At 38.1% G+C, this 18021-nt stretch overlaps 1 protein-coding gene across 9 annotated transcripts in view; it reads left to right on the forward strand.

Moving 5' to 3' along the window:
* LOC127970381 (inactive ubiquitin carboxyl-terminal hydrolase 54) overlaps positions 1-18021 on the forward strand; it is a 60581-nt gene that overhangs the window by 29786 nt on the left and 12774 nt on the right. For 5 of the 9 annotated variants that reach the window (XM_052572934.1, XM_052572935.1, XM_052572933.1 and 2 more), the window contains 8 exons: positions 5195-5287; positions 6933-7067; positions 7886-7999; positions 8462-8544; positions 10193-10298; positions 13731-13970; positions 14566-14715; positions 17404-17572. In XM_052572934.1, coding sequence (XP_052428894.1) covers positions 5195-5287; positions 6933-7067; positions 7886-7999; positions 8462-8544; positions 10193-10298; positions 13731-13970; positions 14566-14715; positions 17404-17572 — 1090 coding nt within the window. The remainder of the gene's footprint in view (positions 1-5194; positions 5288-6932; positions 7068-7885; positions 8000-8461; positions 8545-10192; positions 10299-13730; positions 13971-14565; positions 14716-17403; positions 17573-18021) is intronic. The other 4 variants (XM_052572939.1, XM_052572938.1, XM_052572937.1 and 1 more) reach the window with 1 other exon arrangement.

Here is an 18021-nt window from a genome sequence, read left to right on the forward strand (position 1 = left end):
GCTGGTGTGTTTGGGATTATTTGCATATAACCCAAATGCGCTTTAGCTTGGGGTCGCAAACTGATGGCTGGACGTTCTCCTTCAGGATTTTTTGATAGAGTGAAGAATTCATTCTTCCATCAATTATGGCAAGTCATCTAGGTCCTGAAGCTGCAAAGCAGGCCCAGACCATCACACTACCACCACCATGTTTGACTGTTGGTATGATGTTGGTTTTTATGCCAAATGGGACACAAACCTCCCAGTAGATCATGTTTTGTCTCATCAGTCCACAGAATATTTACCCAAAAGTTTTGGGGATAATAAAGATATTTTTTGGCAAATGTGAGACGAGCTTTGTGTTCTTTTTGGTCAGTTGTGGCTTTTGCCTGGGAACTCTCCCATGGATGCCATTTTTGTCTTTTTCTTATTGTTAAATCATGAACACTGATTGTAATTTAGGCAAGTGAGGCCTGCAGTTCTTTTGATGTTGTTCTGAGTTCTTTTATGACCTCCTGTATGAGACGTTGTTGTGCTCTTGGAGTAATTTTGGTAGACCAGCAACTCCTGGGAAGGTTTAACACTGTTCCAAGTTTTCTCCATTTGTGGAAAATGGCTCTGACTGTGGTTCGCTGGAGTCCCAAAGCCTTTGAAATGGCTTTAGAACCCTTTCCAGACTGATACATGTCAACTATTTTATTTCTTTTCTGTTCTTGATTTTTATTTTTATTTTATTGTGGCGTGATGTGTAGCTCTTCAAGTATGCTTCAGTTTGTCAGACAGGCTCTATTTAAGTCATTTCTTGATTCAGGTGGTCTGGCAGTAATCAGGCCTGGGTGTGGCTAGTGAAATTTAACTCAAATTTCTAAAATAATGTGGTTAATCACAGTTCTTCCACGATTTACCAGGAGGGGGCAGTTAATTTTTCACATAGGGCAGGGTAGGTTTGGATGGCTTTTTTCCCTTAATAAATGAAATTATCATTTAAAATTTGCATTTTGTATTTACTTGCAATTTCTTTGTATAATGTTTAAATTAGTTTGATTATCTGAATCTTTTAAGTGTGACGAATATGCAAAAAAATTATAAATCAGTTGTCTAGTATTGTTCTCTAGCCCTTATTTTTGATATTCTTTTCACATGAAGTGAAAAAAATGTTTATTCTGGCATTACATGCCCTATAATAGAATAAGTTGTCCTTGTTTAAGCTTTCCCAGAAACCCCTCCCAAAATCAATAGTTCTCAACAGCCATTCAATAAAATCTGTTATGCAATCAATAAACTCCTGATTAAAGATCCAAAGATGCAGCATAAATGAGTTTGAAGGGAGGAGAGGGAGAGAGTTATGTCTAGACTGCCTGGGTTTTCAAAGCTGACATCTTCTGGTCTCCTGCTGATTCTGAGACCGAAGGTAAGAGTCAGGATGTGTAATCAGCAGCTTCCTGTTGAGTGCAGCTGCAGCTGAAGGAATTTTAGTTTTTAGGCTATTCATAAATGTTTAGCCAACTTCCCACTATCTTCATTTTCATTAAAAGCTCATGGTTAGTCAAATCTGAATCGAAAAACTGTACTTTTGTTTGCAAGCTAAAGTGAGTTTAAATGACTTGTACAAAGTGTATGCGTTCACAGGCTGCATTTATTTGATGAAAAATACAATAGTAAGTATTATAATAAGATGGTTTTAAAATAGGAATTAGGGCTGCAACAACTAATCGATAAACGATTCTCATTATTCCATATTCAGCACAAAAACATTCATTGTGCTAAAATATCTGTTGTTTAACATTTTATATTTAGGTTTAAAAGTTAACATGCAGTGCGAATAATTGATGAGAGTAGAAATTGTGATGTTATATCAGACAGGATATTATTGACATGATAAAGAAATGAAAGTAGGAAGAGACTGACTGTTATCAAAGTGCACGCGACAAGTTCCTGTGCTGTGATTTTATTTGTCTTTATTATCTTTTATTGTTTTCATTTTTGATCTAGATATTTAAACTATATTCACTATATAGCCTGCACTGATTTTAACATTTATTGAAACAAATTTATGCAATTTTGTGAGGGTTGTGCCACTGCTGCTCTTAACTAACAGTATTGATTATAACCAAAATAATGTTTTAGCTTTCTGTATTGGTTAGACCTCCAATATGCGTAAGCTTTTTAGTAACAGTAGTAAGCTATTTTTAAAGCTATAATATAATTATTGCTGTTATCTGTGAAGGAAAGGCAGTGCTTTATAGTGTTTGATTTATTCAGATACCCAATTAGTCAGAAAGTACATAAACAACGCCAGCAAGCACGCAAGCTGCTATCAAAGACAAAGGAGGCCATTTTTATTATTATGTGAATAAATACTATTTAGTTGTTTAAGTTTATTTGTCCAAAAATTACTATAAAATTTTTATATATTTTTATATATTGTATGACAGTTGGTCTAATAAATTAAGCACTTTTGTTTTAAGGTAATTGGGCAGAATGTGTAACTGTGTGTTTTTGGCAGTAAAATTAAAATAAAGAAAATAAGGGGTTGAATCTGATTAATCGAAAAAATAATCGGCCAACTAATCTTATAGAAATGTTAATTGTGATGTGATGGCAAAACTGAATTTTCAGTAGCAAGTCAGAAATCATTCTAATATGCTGATTTGGTACTCAAGACTTATCAATGTTAAAAATAGTTGTGCTGCTTTTATAATACTAATATTTTTATGCAACCTGGAATTTCTTTTTGGACATATAAAATAAAAAATGTAAAATCCAGGTTGGTTCTTTTTGGTGTGAAATAGTAATATTCCGTGAAGAGAAGTCTTTACAAGACCGCACACATTGTTTTAATGTTTATTGAGCTAAAGGAAGTAACTCGTTTCATTCAGTCATAGTTATTTTCCGTCTATCTTTTCCATCAGCCCTGCCTCCTGTCTGCTTTCCATCCCTTTGATCTGAAGCATGTAATATGGTTAGTAATGGGCCGTGGTGTCCCTCTTTACAGAGGGCTATCTCTGATGTGTCCAGTTTGGGCACTCTTGCAGTTTTGCTCGCTCTTATTGAACTAATCTTTCAAGCAGCGGTCTACTGCGGTTCACATATTTCACAGTGACAGACTCCACGGTTGATCAGTTTCAGCTTCCCTTCTCCTAAAAGACCATTTTATAAAGATCTTGTCTGAAGGATTCTGCTGCAGTTTATGTGTTTGTTCAAAAAATGCATCAGATCAGAGATTTGACAATCGACTTAGTATGACGGTGAATCATAACATTGCTTTAATGAGCAGATGTGACCTAGGTTGTCAAGTAAACACCTGTATTTCCTTTAAGGTCCTGCAGGCTTCTCATCAATACGGCCTGTCCCATCCTATACAAACTCTACCGGACAGTTCCAGATAAAAAAAAATAAATAAATGAAACGCAGGATTTGTTGTTCGACATTCTCAGAGGCAAACTCAGTGGCATGACAAGAGCTCCCAGAACTTAAGTGTCAAATCAGTGACGTCAAATCAATAGAAGGGGACACTGTGCCCTGATGTTGACCACTTGAGACATGGACACACTAGCTAGTCCATGGCCACTGGCTCAGAATGTTCCTGCGTATTTGCAGACCTGCGTACTTGCACCCGGAGACCAGAACTTTGTTTCAAAAACAATGGTTATTGTAGGAAACTCAAATGTCTTTATGTATGTTATTGTATATAAGGTTTTTGGTCACAAATCGCACCATTTATTTCTTCTACAGAGCAGTTAGTGTATTTTTTTGTTTGTTTATATATAATAGCCCAAAAAGCACTGCTTGGTCAGGCTTCAAGTAAAACCAGTTTTTTCTATGACCATGTGGTTCGCATTTCAAACAAAAATATTGAGTTTGACTGTGATGACTACTTGTGATAGCGTTGTCTAAGTCCTCTGATGCACATTTCCGTGCCCTGAGGAAATATTTACATATAAGGTCTTGTGTTTAACAAATACAGTATTGCATTTCATACATTTTATTCCCTTACAGTTTCACTTGCCATGCAAAGAGCGTCAGCGGGTCATACAGGGTGATCGTAATGGCATGAGAGATCAATGCTGTTGAGTGCTATTAAGTTTTATTGTACAGAGACACACGCACGGCCCCGACCGCAGTCAAACAGATGTTTTCTACTTTGTGTCTCTGATTTGTGAAATTACTCTCTGAAATTGATTCTGTCAGCACTATAGATTTTAAAGGGGTTCAAAGTAAGCCAAATGGACAGCCCTGCTTAAGACTTTCTGACTGAAACATAGGCAGGTCTCTTAAATGTTTTGATTTACAGGCCAGCTAACTTCTGAAGTTCATTGACAGACTTTATCACTATTAGAGTGATTAAGGCGTCTGTGAAGGTAAAGTTAGACAGCGGATTCATTTGGGAAACTGAGTTGTGTTAAGTGGGACTGACAGCTCTCTCAATAATTCAGCATGCAAGCGTGTAGATCTGCCGGGCGAGCATCGGGGCCATGGCACACAAAGTCCCCGCTCATGGCAGGCAGGTGGGGTCAGCTCGACCTCCACAGCCTCCCAGGCACAGCCAGATGGGAGGTGTGCATGATTGTGTGTCTGTGCGTGCATGTGAGCTGCCCAGCAGGAAGCTAGCAGGTCTTTGTTTGTTCTGCTGACATTCTGCATCATCCTTCACCTGGAGACGCATACATTCCTCAAGATGAAAGTCTAAAGCTAGGGAACACGCTCATAGCTTCATCTTACTATCAGACTTTCCTCTGCTTGTTAACCTGCTTCCGTTTCTTCAAACTCTTGGACAGAGCACAGGCTTATCAGATCCTTGACGCCTGATTGGTGAGACATGATTGCTTCTTTCATGCTATTGAGATTGTATTACGGGGTGTCAAGAAAGCTGGATTTAGGAGATTGTTGAGGAAAGGAGTCGGTCAGCGTCAGATACAACTCGCTCAATCTAAATCTCCAACCCGACTTGTCTTCTTTAGATGTTTTGCCCTTCTGAGAGAGACACTTAGGAAGAGGTGGAAAGTCAACTGCAGGCAGTGCAAGTGCTTTTTGAGCCTGATGCATTTTTGATGACTAGAGCTTCTCGGGGATTTTAGAAGGTGTGTTGAGTGTCTGATGCTTGATTCAACCGTTTCTCAGCCTTTCAGGGCACTCTCATATCATGCGCAGGCAGCATCAAACATCAGAGGACGATGTAAACATTTCTACGTCTAATTGCACATTTTTCTTGTAGGTCCTCTGGCATCTGGATATCTTCCGGCGAAGTTTCCGGCAGCTCACCACACATAAGTGTATGGAGGACTCATGCATCTTCTGCGCTCTGAAGGTAAAACACTGAGCCCATCAGGTTTTGACTTTATTCATGATGCATTAAATTCATGGAGCTGACCGAGATCTCTGCTCCATTATAGCTTTTCTAAATCAGTACTTTCCCTTTTTATATGAAAGCTAATGGGTTTCTGCCATCTGTATATGCTTCAAGATTCTGAAATGTTATCAAATATTAAATAGTGAACTTTAATTGTAGAAGCAAAGGTAATTAGCTTGACCCACTTTATTTACAGATAAAAGTAAATTTTTAGTTTAAAGGCATAGTTCTTCCACAGATGAAAATCTTGCTATCATTTACTCACTCTCATATGTTCCAAAAATCTCTCTCTCTCTCTCTCTCTCTCTCTCTCTCTCTCACACTCTCTCTTTCTCTCTCTATCAAAATATCTCTAAGTCAGTGGTCAACAAAACTTTTTTTCCCCTTTATGTTGGGTCTACTAATTAATGGCTTCATTTGCTAAGTCTATAAAGAACTGCACCCAGCAACTCCATTACACTTCTGAACATCCAAAATGATAGTAACTTGTTTCATCTCTTGTTTCATCTTTTTATATGTATATATAAAACGGTGTTGAATCAGTGCTCTTTCATTTTGTCTGCTTCTAAGCATTGGCAGACCATTGTATGTATGTTGACGTACTATTAAAAACATCAAATATATGACATTGAAGGAATAGATATGCATAAAAACTAGCTATCCTGTGTTTATCTATAGCTGTGTGGCAAGCAGTATTGCGTGTATTCAGCTCTTGCTGTGCCATTTATTTTTCCATTTTGTTTCTTTTCAGTCCCTCCCTTACACTCATCTTATATTAGATTCCCTCTAATGTTCAGGATTGCCATTGGCGCTTTCCATCAAAAGTTCTATAACTCAGCTGGAAATTAGAGATCTCTCTCCTGAGCCCTGTGCCAGCGCAGTAGGGGGCGGCCTGTCTGCTCTCACACACAGGACTGGGACAATATGTCTGTCAGCCTGTCCGCACGCTCTCATGGGTCTGGTACTGCCTCTGTATTCAGCTGTCTGTGTCTTTCTGACTTTAATCCAGTATGTTTCAGAGGCAGTGACACAAGTGCCGTGCCTTTCCTACCTCAGAGTTTTCAGCCTTTAGAGAAAAACTAATCCTGTAATGAATCTGTTTACTGAGGAGTTTCTTAATTCAGCACAGTCTTGCAGTAAAGTCTTGCAGACAGACATGTCTTGCTTTACAGCATTTGAAATCTTGGATGTGTTCGTGTATATAAGGAGACACTTCATTATCCTGTTTAAATGTGGTTTAAGAGGAAAAAAATACTGCTTTTAATAGGATAGTTCACCCCAAAATAAAAAGTCCACGTCATATCATCTGTATTACTTTTAAAAACTCTGTCAATCTTTGCTTGTCATGCTACTTTTTTTATATAAAAATGTTGTATTTATTGGCTACGTTAACAAAACAAATGTAATGATTAACATCATATTAATTTTCTCTTATCACATTCGAAAGAGATTTTAAATCTTTATACAACAGTTTGTAACTTGATAGAGGGTGACAAACTGTTGTATAAAGGTACACTTTTTGCCAATTTTTGAAAGAAGTTGTGTGATGAGCTGGTGCTGATGTTTTCTTTAACGTTAATCGAAAGCTGTGGTTGTTTTTCAGAGCATTTTTGCGCAGTTCCAGTTTAGCAGTGAGAAGGTGCTGCCCTCTGATGCTCTCCGCTGCGCTCTGGCCAAAACCTTCCAGGATGAGCAGCGATTCCAGCTCGGCATTATGGACGACGCCGCTGAGTGCTTCGTAAGAGCTCTTGACTCTTCGCCATCGCTCTTTAGCTTTCCTCCTCATAGCACATTCAGGCTTTCCTGCTGTTCTTTCTATTTCCGTACTGCTCAAGAGGTAGATTTTCTTGAAGAGGAAATTGTGCAGTTATTTCTTGTGAACATTGTTAGCTCAGCTCTTGAGTCCACAAAGTAGCAGGAAGGTGTTTGATATCTTCTCGGCCCTGTATCGGTCTGTCCCTCTTTTTTTGGTTGCATGTCAGTTTTATCTCTTGTCTCTTGGCAGGATGCTTGATAGCACTGAAATGTAAACCTTTTTGTTTGACTCCGTAATCTCATACACACACATCCTATTTTTTGCAGTGATTAATCTTCTCCTAATGGCTCATTTTAAAGGCCATAGCATTATAACATGTAAGATAAAGAATGGCTCCCTGTCTCAACTTTCTACTGCTGGTTTAGCAACATCATATAATGTGCTGACCAGTAAGAACTGCCACCAAAAAACTGCAAATGTTCATTCCAGCACCCCCCTTAACCGCTATTGTTGTCTGGTCATTATGCAAGACTGGAGGCACTGGTGAAGGGCAGTTGCTTTGTGAACTTTCAGCATCTCTTTACAGAACACAAGCCTTCCCCCAACCCAACATTCTCAGCTAGATCCCTCAGCCAAAAGAGCTGAGCATGCTGTTATTCACAGACTCTGTAAACACCCACTAGACAGCGAGTATCAATTAACATGAGACATGCAGGACAGATGTATGCCGTTTCTCTTCGGTGAGATTTTGATTCAAGCACACTGATTGGTAATAATTAAGCAATAAGTCTCTCACACAGGAGAATATCCTCATGAGGATCCACTTTCACATCTCTGATGAGACCAAGGAGGACATCTGCACAGCCAAACACTGCATCCCTCACCAGAAGTTTGCCATGACACTCTTTGAGCAGGTAAAGCCTCTTTATAAACAAGGAGCAATATTTATTGATGGCACTATGAATTCCATTGCTAAAGCATTTACTAGAATGTATTTCTGAATAACACCCAATATTAGGTGATAAAAAAAAACAATGTATGGTTTGGGATACGTGGCACGTCAGTAAATGTTTTTTATATTTTTTATAAATAAACATTGATCATTTCTCTTTTATAATAGTATGCATTGATGTATCATGCACAAAAATGTTTTTGTGCTCACTTTTAAACATCATCAGATGATTAAAGTTCATATATGTCATGGGAAAGTCATATGAAAATAATAGAAATTAATTCCATCAGTTGTTAATTAATTAATTTGTGTTGTGTCGGAACCCTAATACACCAAGTTTTTAATATAAAATAATGTTTACCACTCTATCTGTTCAATAATCTTTTCTATACAAACTGACATTGTTTTTTTTGTTCTCATTTAGTGTGTGTGCGGCAAATGTGGAGCCTCCTCAGACCCCCTGCCCTTTATTCAGATGGTCCACTACATCTCCACCACCTCTCTGTGGTGAGTAAAATCATCCCTGCAGCACAAAAATGAGTGATGCTAAAGAATGAGGTCATTTTGAGAGCTGGGACCGAAAAGGGCCACACTGTGTAACGGCACAGAAAACATCATGTCCTATACTCTTCTCCAGCTGAGCAAATGAGCTCCCTGCCACATCAAACACAGTGAAATCAATCAGAACAGAGAGAGATTCCCTCAATGGCCAAGAGCACATGGCAACTGCCAGCTTAAATATTACTCTAGGTCTCCTGGACAGCAGTGCCACTGCTTTTAATCATGGGTGATGAGCGGCCAGATACAAAACCGAGCCTCACGTTAGAGCAGCTCCCCTTCAACTCTGCAGTCAAATGTTGTCACCATCCACTTTTAGAGCTGTGCATTTGTGGATGAACTCTGGATTACTGCATTCAGCCTGCCAGTGGAGCAGATACTTAGCGTTGTGAACAAACATTTGTAAGCACAACAGCGATGAAAGGACTTCATGAATATTCCAGCATGCAGCTCTGTGATTAAGGAGGCTTTTTATGAAAATAGCTGACCTTGCAGTGCAGAAGAGCTTTCTTTTACACAAGGACATTGACTGCCTGTGTCTTTGAACCCAAGTACTGTGCGGGAAGCTGCCTCCTTATCATTTCTGACTTATAACAAAAAACAGAGCAATGCCTAAAAGCTGATAAGTGACAAGGTGTACAGTAAACAAGTGAAAAAAATCCAGAACTGTTTTTATAAATTGTCGACCCCCCCCCAAAAATCAAACTTTTAGGACACAGATAGTTGTAGATGTCAGGGTATTTCAAGTAAGGCTGTTCAGTTTGAATCATTTCTCAAACAAAAGGAAGGTTAGGAAAAGGGGCACTGGCATAGACCAATAAAATGTAGTTTCTTAATATAGCTCCCCCTCCTCAGATTCACATAAGGTGGTGAAATAATCCTTTGACGTGGTTAAAAATAATGAATGGTCTTGTCGCCGATTACGTTTTCCTCCAGTGGGGCGCAGTTCTCAGACTAATATGACATGTTGCGCTCTACTGTTGTGTCCTAAACACTCGTTTTATGGGTTGACCGCTTATAAAAACGTAGCTCTGGGTTTTTTAGCTTGTTTACTGTATACCTTTGTCACGTAGCAGCTTTTAGCATTGCTCTGTTTGTTGTTATAAGTCAGAAATGACAAGGAGGGCGTTGTTTTCCGATTATGACACGTGTCGCTCTGTGTCTATACACACTCTCCCTGGGAGGAGCCTGTCCAGGTAACATTGTGACATTGGCAAGGCTGTCTCCCTGAAACCTGCCTGAGCTGCGATGTTGCTCTAGGCATGCAGTGTTGCAGTGTTGCAGTGTCTTTGAGATGCAGTGACCTCTGCTGCAGCAGTCAGATCAAACCGGTCTGGACTGTGACCTGCCTGAAAACCCTTCTGAATACGAAAAACACTGTACACAAACACACCTTAAACACTTCATAAAATTGTTTAGGTTAGTGTTACAAATTTCATTTTTAATTTTTAAATTGATATAGTAATTATAGGCTGTTGATGTGTTTGTTAAATCAAAGCCAGTGAATACAAACACTTCACCCGTAATTACAGATATGAGTGCTGCATTGTATTGCTTGTGCTATCTTAATGTGTGACATGTGTTGGTTATGCTACAGTAACCAGGCAGTGCGGATGCTGGAGTGCCGGGAGAAGCCCACCCCAGACATGTTCGGAGAGCTGCTGAGGAACGCAAGCACTGTGGGAGACCTGCGCAACTGCCCGGTTAGCATTACCACACTGTGCCACACACTCCGCTCTATCAAATCAAGTGCTAATTAGGCATAATGAAGCCTGGGACAGTGTGTGTGTGTGTGTGTGGCGCTAGTCTGAGTTTGAATAGGATTGTGGCCATTAAGTAATCGCTGGGTCAAAACAGGACGCAATCACTGGAATGTTAATTTGTCTCGTGGCCCTGAGGAGGACCAACTTTTTACGCAAAACACGCACAATTGTGTTCATGTCAGATCAGGATTTCCTTAGATAAGGGATGACAGCTTATCACATTGCAAAAAAGATTTTTCTTAAACGGTATCTTTGTCTTGTTTTCCAGCAAAAATATCTAAACATCCTAAAAACAAGATATATTTACTTCAGAGGCAAAATAACATAAGTCAATAGGATGGAGATATATATACATAATTTTTTTTTTTTTTTTTTTTACAAAACCAATACTTCCTTCAGAAGTGTGAGATATATAATATTACATACGATTTCTAATTCAAATAAATACTGTTATTTTTAATTTTGTCAATTTTATCAAATAATCCTGAAAAAAGTATAATGGTTTCGACAAAAATATTTTACAATGGATATTAAACAATCTGTTTTCAGCATTGAAAGAGTCATGTGACCCTGAAAACTGGAGTAATGGCTGCTGAAAATTCAGCTTTGACATCACAGGAATAAATGTCATATTATTTAAAATGTATGAAAATACAAACCATTTCTAAATTGTATTCATTTTTTCACCTTGCTGTTTTTATCATATTTCATATTTTGAGTTTAAGAAACTTCTTGTATTCAAAAGTAAAACAAGTTTTTTATTATTATTTTAAGCCTATTGGCAAGTATGTAATTTTTTCTAACTCAAGCATAAACCAAGATTCAATGTTGACTTCTGATTTTCATATACAACATTCATATAATAATGAATTACTACATTAGTAGATGATATTTAGCTTTTATGTTTGTCTGTTCAATAGTATTCATGGAAGTAAACATGTTTTGGGTTGACACTATGGCAAGAATTCCCTTTGAAATGGACACATTTGAAAGCTGAAGAACAATCCGTGTAGATCTAAAAACAGACATGTTATCTTGACCCTCAGACATGCTTCATGCAACCTAAACACACACGCAAAATATGGGTGTTCATCTGTGATTTCTGATATGTATTAGGGGGACTGTGTAAATTCGGGCAGGGGGAATGGGAATTAATGGTAATGGATAATATAAGTGTATAAGTATAAGACTAATTAATTATATTTGGAAAAAAAAAAAGAGAAATATAATGATATGCGTTCAACAAGGTAGCCCAATAACCCAAACGACGTAACAGGCAACGCCCCTGACACTCCCGAAGAAGAAAAAAACACCAACTTATGTTTATGTTATGTTATGACTCAGTCAGGCGCTCGCTCACTCAGTACGCGCTGAAGGCTCGTTGCAAAATGGCCAATGCGTTTAACAGACTAGAAAAAGAAGATGACTCTCAAACATATTGTTTGAGATGCATGATTCCATCTATGAGCTGCTCGATCAGAGTGACATGAGAGCCCCTCCTTAGAACATTATTTGTAAATCCATGTTATGGTAAGTGTGCACGTGAAGTCTTTGCACACTTTCTGAAATCCACACTGTGGTAAGTTTGCACACTACACTAGTGCTCTGCATTCTTTCTAAAATCCTATATAGTGAGGGCTTCGCGCGGTTGCTTCATTGCTTAAAAAAAAAAAAAAACACCAGCGTGAATACTTGAAACATGTCTACTCATTTACGCCGACATCACCTTATTGTGTCAGTATCTGGGAAAAGACGAAAAAAAGGAGAAACATGCACGCAACAAACTATGCCTGCAGCATTTAGACACCAGTATTATAGCTTACAGGGAATCCAAAGTGCACCCAAACACCAGACCTGTTGGTTATTTTAGGATCTTATATTTCTGGTCTGTTAAATGCATTAGACATTTTGCAATGAGCCTTCAGCGCGTGCTGAGTGAGCGAGCGCCTTAGGGTCCGTTCACATATCGCTCCTAAAAACGCGTGGAAAACGCTAAGCACGTCTTTCTCCTCCTTTCCAAAGCGCTCGGGCAGAAGCGCTCATGAGGCGTCTGTCTTTGCTAAGCAACAATGACGTGCTCTCTCCATGAGACGCGGAAATTTCAGCAAAGGATAAATGGATTTGCAGCTCTAAAAATCGCTTGCAGTAGCTCTGCTACTAAATTTATTTCAAAATTGCAATCCATATACAACTACGATCAGCTGTTCCTTCATATTGGCTGAGTTTTCAACGTTGTTATGGGAAAGGATGAAGCTGATTGGTTAGTTCTTGTCACATGACCCGCGGTGCGCTTGCGGCATTCTGAAAAGTTGAGATGTTTTTGCATTTTGCTGTATCTAAAACGAACCGAACCGAACCGAACCGTGACATCAGTGTATCGTATCGAACCGAACCGTGAATTTTGTGAACCGTTACACCCCTAATATATATATATATATGTATATGTATATATGTGTATATGTATGTATATGTATATATATATATATATATATATATATGTATATGTATATATGTGTATATGTATGTATATGTATATATATATATATATATATATATATATATATGTATATGTATATATATATATGTGTATATATATATATATATGTATATATATATATATATATATATATATATATATATGTATATATATATATATATATATATATATATATATATATATATATATGTGTATATATATATGTATGTATGTCATGGCACGGGCATGCATGGCTGTTTCTAGAACAGAACCTCTTAATTTTAATGATGACTTAATGTAAGATGGCAGTAGCAGAATGAATTTGGAAGGGTACGAAATCATCTTGACTACAAATATTCAAGAAAATGCTACCAAACTCATTAGAAAGCACTTAATTTTAGATCAAGACAATGACCCAAAACACCCTGCCAGTTCAGTCATGGAATATATCAGGGCAAAGAAATGCAAAGTCTTAGATTGCCCAAATCAATCTCCAAGTTTAAATCCGATTGAACATTAATTTCACCAGTTTATGAGGAGACTAAAGACAGAAACTCCCCAAAACATGTAACAGTTGGAATTGGCTGCATTAAATGATGGAGAAAAGCATTTTAAAGCATAAGACCAAGAGTCTGGTGATGTCTATGGGTTGCAGACTCACTGCTCTGAGTGCATGCAAGGGATCTGCAACTAAATATTAGCTTTGAATCTTATACATCTGCCTTAAATTCAACTGTTTCAATACCTATACTCACATCAAATAGTGGAATGAACATTAAAAGTGCTGTCCTTTTTATTTGGTAAAACATGTAAGACCTAATAATAAAATGTGGTATTCTTTAGTTTTGTTGCATATTCATCTTTTAATCATATTTGCAAATGTCTTGACTCCACAGCAGAGAAAGCACGGTTCCAATACTTTCTCTGCTGTGGAGTCGAGACATTTGCAAATGTGTGTATATGTTCCTCTCCCTTTTTCTCCTGTACAGGGCAACTGTGGAGAGAAGCTCCGTATACGACGTGTCCTGATGAACTCCCCGGAGATCATCACCATTGGCCTGGTGTGGGACTCAGACCACTCTGACCTAGCAGAAGACGTCATTCATAGCCTGGGCACCGTCCTGCGGCTCGGAGATGTAAGACATGCATCCTGCCAGTTGTTAAAATATCCCACAAACTACAAACAATTACACTGATATAGATCAGCTGATAGATGAACAAAACCACAGCTGAAAACAGAAGCTTTTGACGTTATAGATGGTGATAAATGCAGTCGGCTCCAAACAGCAGTGCTACAACTCTGAGATCACTGTGATGCACATGGGAATTACAGGCAGAACTTGTCAAACTTGTTGCGTAAATGACAATGACTCATAAAAACAACTCTCTGCCCCTGATTCCGGGCTTACTTAGGACACAGGGCGGGCACAGGGTGTCCTAAGTGGGTTTGCATTTCACTAAGTACTGGGTTCATGTGTCAATGTGAAATGTAAACCATTTCAAAAGGCCTAAACAAATGGTTATTTTAAACTGAAATACATCTAGAGATCAAGAGTGGTGATTTGATAATCTCCATCACAGATGTTTTTAATGCCTCTGAAAGATCTCATGGTCACTTAAAATAGGTAATCTTTGTAATGGTTTGGTTGGGGATCTACTTTTATGTGTGTATGTGAATGTGTTTGTATTTATGAGTAATAAGTGACCTGTCGTCCTTCGTTTCACCCATAGCTGTTCTACCGAGTGACAGAGGACAAGGCCAAACAGGCGGAGCTCTACCTTGTAGGCGTGGTCTGTTACTATGGCAAACACTACTCTACTTTCTTCTTCCAAACCAAAATCCGCAAGTGGATTTACTTCGATGACGCTCATGTGAAAGAGGTAATCATCTGGGCTTTGTGTAACCATTGAATGTGAAAAATGCCGCCCTTAGCTCGCCGGTTTGCCAGGGTTGTTCTTATGGCTTTATTTATACATGCCCTGATCTAATGTTCCTTGCTTGCTCTGTCCACGGGGAGTTTGTGTAGAATCATTAAGTGGCATAGACCAATGTGTTGGCTCGTTATTTAGCAGTGCCCCACAGGCTCCCAGCATGTGGTGGTTGGGTGGGTGGGTAGGTGGGTGAATGTATGTGTGTGTGCCGTTTTACATAATTCGACAGCTTGTTGACTCACCACTTAGAAGTCTGTGTTTGTGTGTCTGTGTGTGCAGGTATATGTGCACATGCCAGTAACTCAATGTATGTCAATAGTCATTAGTGCACATTCTGTATATGGTCATAACATAAAGACAGGAATGGCACAATGTTCATAGCAAGTGAATGTCAGTAGGTTATTACGCACAAATCTGGCACATGCTAACAATATACAGTAACGTTCAAATTTTTAAATACTTTTATTCAACATGGATGCATTAAATTGATCAGTATCTACAAGGGATGTGCATGATTAATCGACGATCGATAATTTATTGGTAAGAATTTCTTCGATCACGTTCATTTGTTATCGATTAATCTAATGCATTTTTTTATCTAATGCAGGTTGCGTTGCGTAGTGTGAGTCTTGAAACAATTAAGTTAATTTCACTGTGTGGCAGCAATTAAATATTTTACCACCAGGGTGCAATATTTGACACCCTACTCGGTTATCTGTGATCTTCATGAAGAGGTCACGGCGAAGTGTGGCGTGGGACCATTTTGATTTAAAAAGCGAAATAGTTAACTGCAAACATTGCGTTGCCGTGTATAAGTACAACACGGCCACGATTCAAATGATGTACCTGTGCATTCCGGCAACGTCAGTTCCCTCAGAGCAGGTGTTTTCGGCGGCTGGACTGACGGTCACCAGGTTGCGGTCGCATCTGACCCCAGATCATGTCAACATGCTTATATTTCTCAACAAAAATCCGTAGACTCGTGCAGTAGTTGTATGCTAATTACTAAAGTTAGTTATTTTTCACGGGGCTTTAAGTAGCATAATTTGTTAAGTTAGTGTAATTTTTATGAAGGCTAATATCTGGCCTTTTCTTCTGGCTTGGATTGTTTTGAGTTACATTTTGACAAAAACTGTCAGATCTAAGTATTATTATGTTTTTTTTATGTTATTGTTTAACATGATTCTTTTATCATTATTATTATTTTGGAACAGTTGAGGTCTCTGTTTAAGAACGCCGGCTCGCAGCTACAGGTTCCGCTGCTTTAGAGCACCGCATATGAACGCGCATATTCGCATGTTCGGTTTTTCTGAACATAGTTTAACTGTCTGCCACAAGTTTATCTTGTAATAAAGGTCTCACCGAGGAAAAACACGCTGTATTTTTGTATTCATTGCATTTTTTAATTATAAAAATTAAATAATTAATTATATAATAAAAATATTAATGATTAATCGATAGTCGATCGTTAATTCTCCCGAAAATTTAATCGAATGCCCATCCCTAGTATCTACAGTAAACAGTAGATACTAGGTTCAGATAGAAAAATAATTTCAGCAATGTTCAAAAAAATCTTACTGACCCCAAGTGTTTGCATTTTCCATGTTATGACTGGTAACTAATAAATACTAAAAAAAAATTAAGTATAAAAATATTGAACTAAATACTAAAATTCTGTACTGTTTTACCTAAATAAGAAATAAAACAATGTATGGTATGACAAATGGATATTAATTTTGATAATTAAAAAAATATATATTTCAGTAAGAATTAGAAGGCCACAAGGATAATCTGAATATCAAAATATAGAAAATGAGAATGCTCAATGAAATGCTCATTATCAGCTGATACCGATCTCTAATATTCTTTGATGACTGATGTGATACCAATATATTGGTCCATCCCTACTTATTACAGTGACATATTTACTGAATAGTTCCTGCAAGCATAAAAGCTACTTGGAAAATGAAATAATGTGTGTATTGTCACTCAGAGTGATGTGTCATTCCTGTAGTTCTGAACTTGCAGAATTGTATCTTCTTAATAGCAGTGCAGGGCTGTGGATCCTAGACAGTTGCAAACGAAGCAGCTTTTTCTGTGGATTCTGGCAAGCCAATGCTGACCTGCACGTGAGCTGCGCAGAGCTCCTACAAAAGCTGTCTGAAAACAAGGATATCCCACTATTGTTTACAACCCCAGCTGGACAGTGGCAGGGTGTGGCCTACAGACAGAAACCGCCATGATAGTCCACCGCAAACAACCACACACACTGAAGCTCACTGTCCCGCTCACACTTCCACATTTTCGTGCATGCTTGTCGGTTACTGAGGCTCGCTCGGCATCCTGTCTGTTTATGGAGGGAGCATACAGAAAGTCATCCATTTGGGAAGTTTGAGTCTTGGGGGTAAGATCGGTATGAAACTTACGGAAATATTTCAGACTTGAGTTTCATTCTCATCTTTGTTATTCAGGGTATAGCCAGAACATTTCAACTGGTCTTTGCTTTGTTTTTGTTTTTTAAGCTAGGTGAGAGTAATATTTGGTTAAGCTTTTTAAGGGATTAATTTAGGAAAAACTGTCAAATGTATTATTTACACTGCTTTAAAACTATATGCCTTTTTATTTTCTCTCTCACAGATTGGGCCCAAGTGGAAGGATGTGGTGTCCCGTTGTATAAAGGGGCATTACCAGCCGCTGTTGCTGCTCTATGCTGACCCCAGGGGGACGCCAGTGTCAGCTCAGGATTTGGCTTCTCGTCTAGACCTTCATCACTACACTAAAGCATACTACGACAGTGAGGATTCAGGTACTTGCAAACCAGCATAAGGCCGGTTTACTGGTCCAATTTATTTTATTGCATATTTCTTTTGTGCACCTTCAGGAGGAAATTTTACATAGTTAAGCAGATGTTTCAATTCATAACAAAATGAGTAATATTTCACTACTGATTATAATAATTATATCTGTGCATTGCTTTATAGACAAATCTCTAGTAGAGTTTGCGGAGACTGTCATGTAAAAATAAAAATGGTTAAATTTAAGGTAAAGAATCAGCAGCTGTAATAACCATATATTTCATTAGAAGATATGATGTAAATATAATGAGCTACTTGAACTACCGAAGTCTGCTTTTATATATATATATATATATATATATATATATATATATATATATATATATATATATATATATATATACCAAAAATATAGATGGTATTAGAGTTCATCATAAGTGGCCTGTCCATAAAACATAGC

Source organism: Carassius gibelio, chromosome B13 (genome assembly GCF_023724105.1).
Source record: "Carassius gibelio isolate Cgi1373 ecotype wild population from Czech Republic chromosome B13, carGib1.2-hapl.c, whole genome shotgun sequence".
Lineage (NCBI taxonomy): Eukaryota > Metazoa > Chordata > Actinopteri > Cypriniformes > Cyprinidae > Carassius > Carassius gibelio.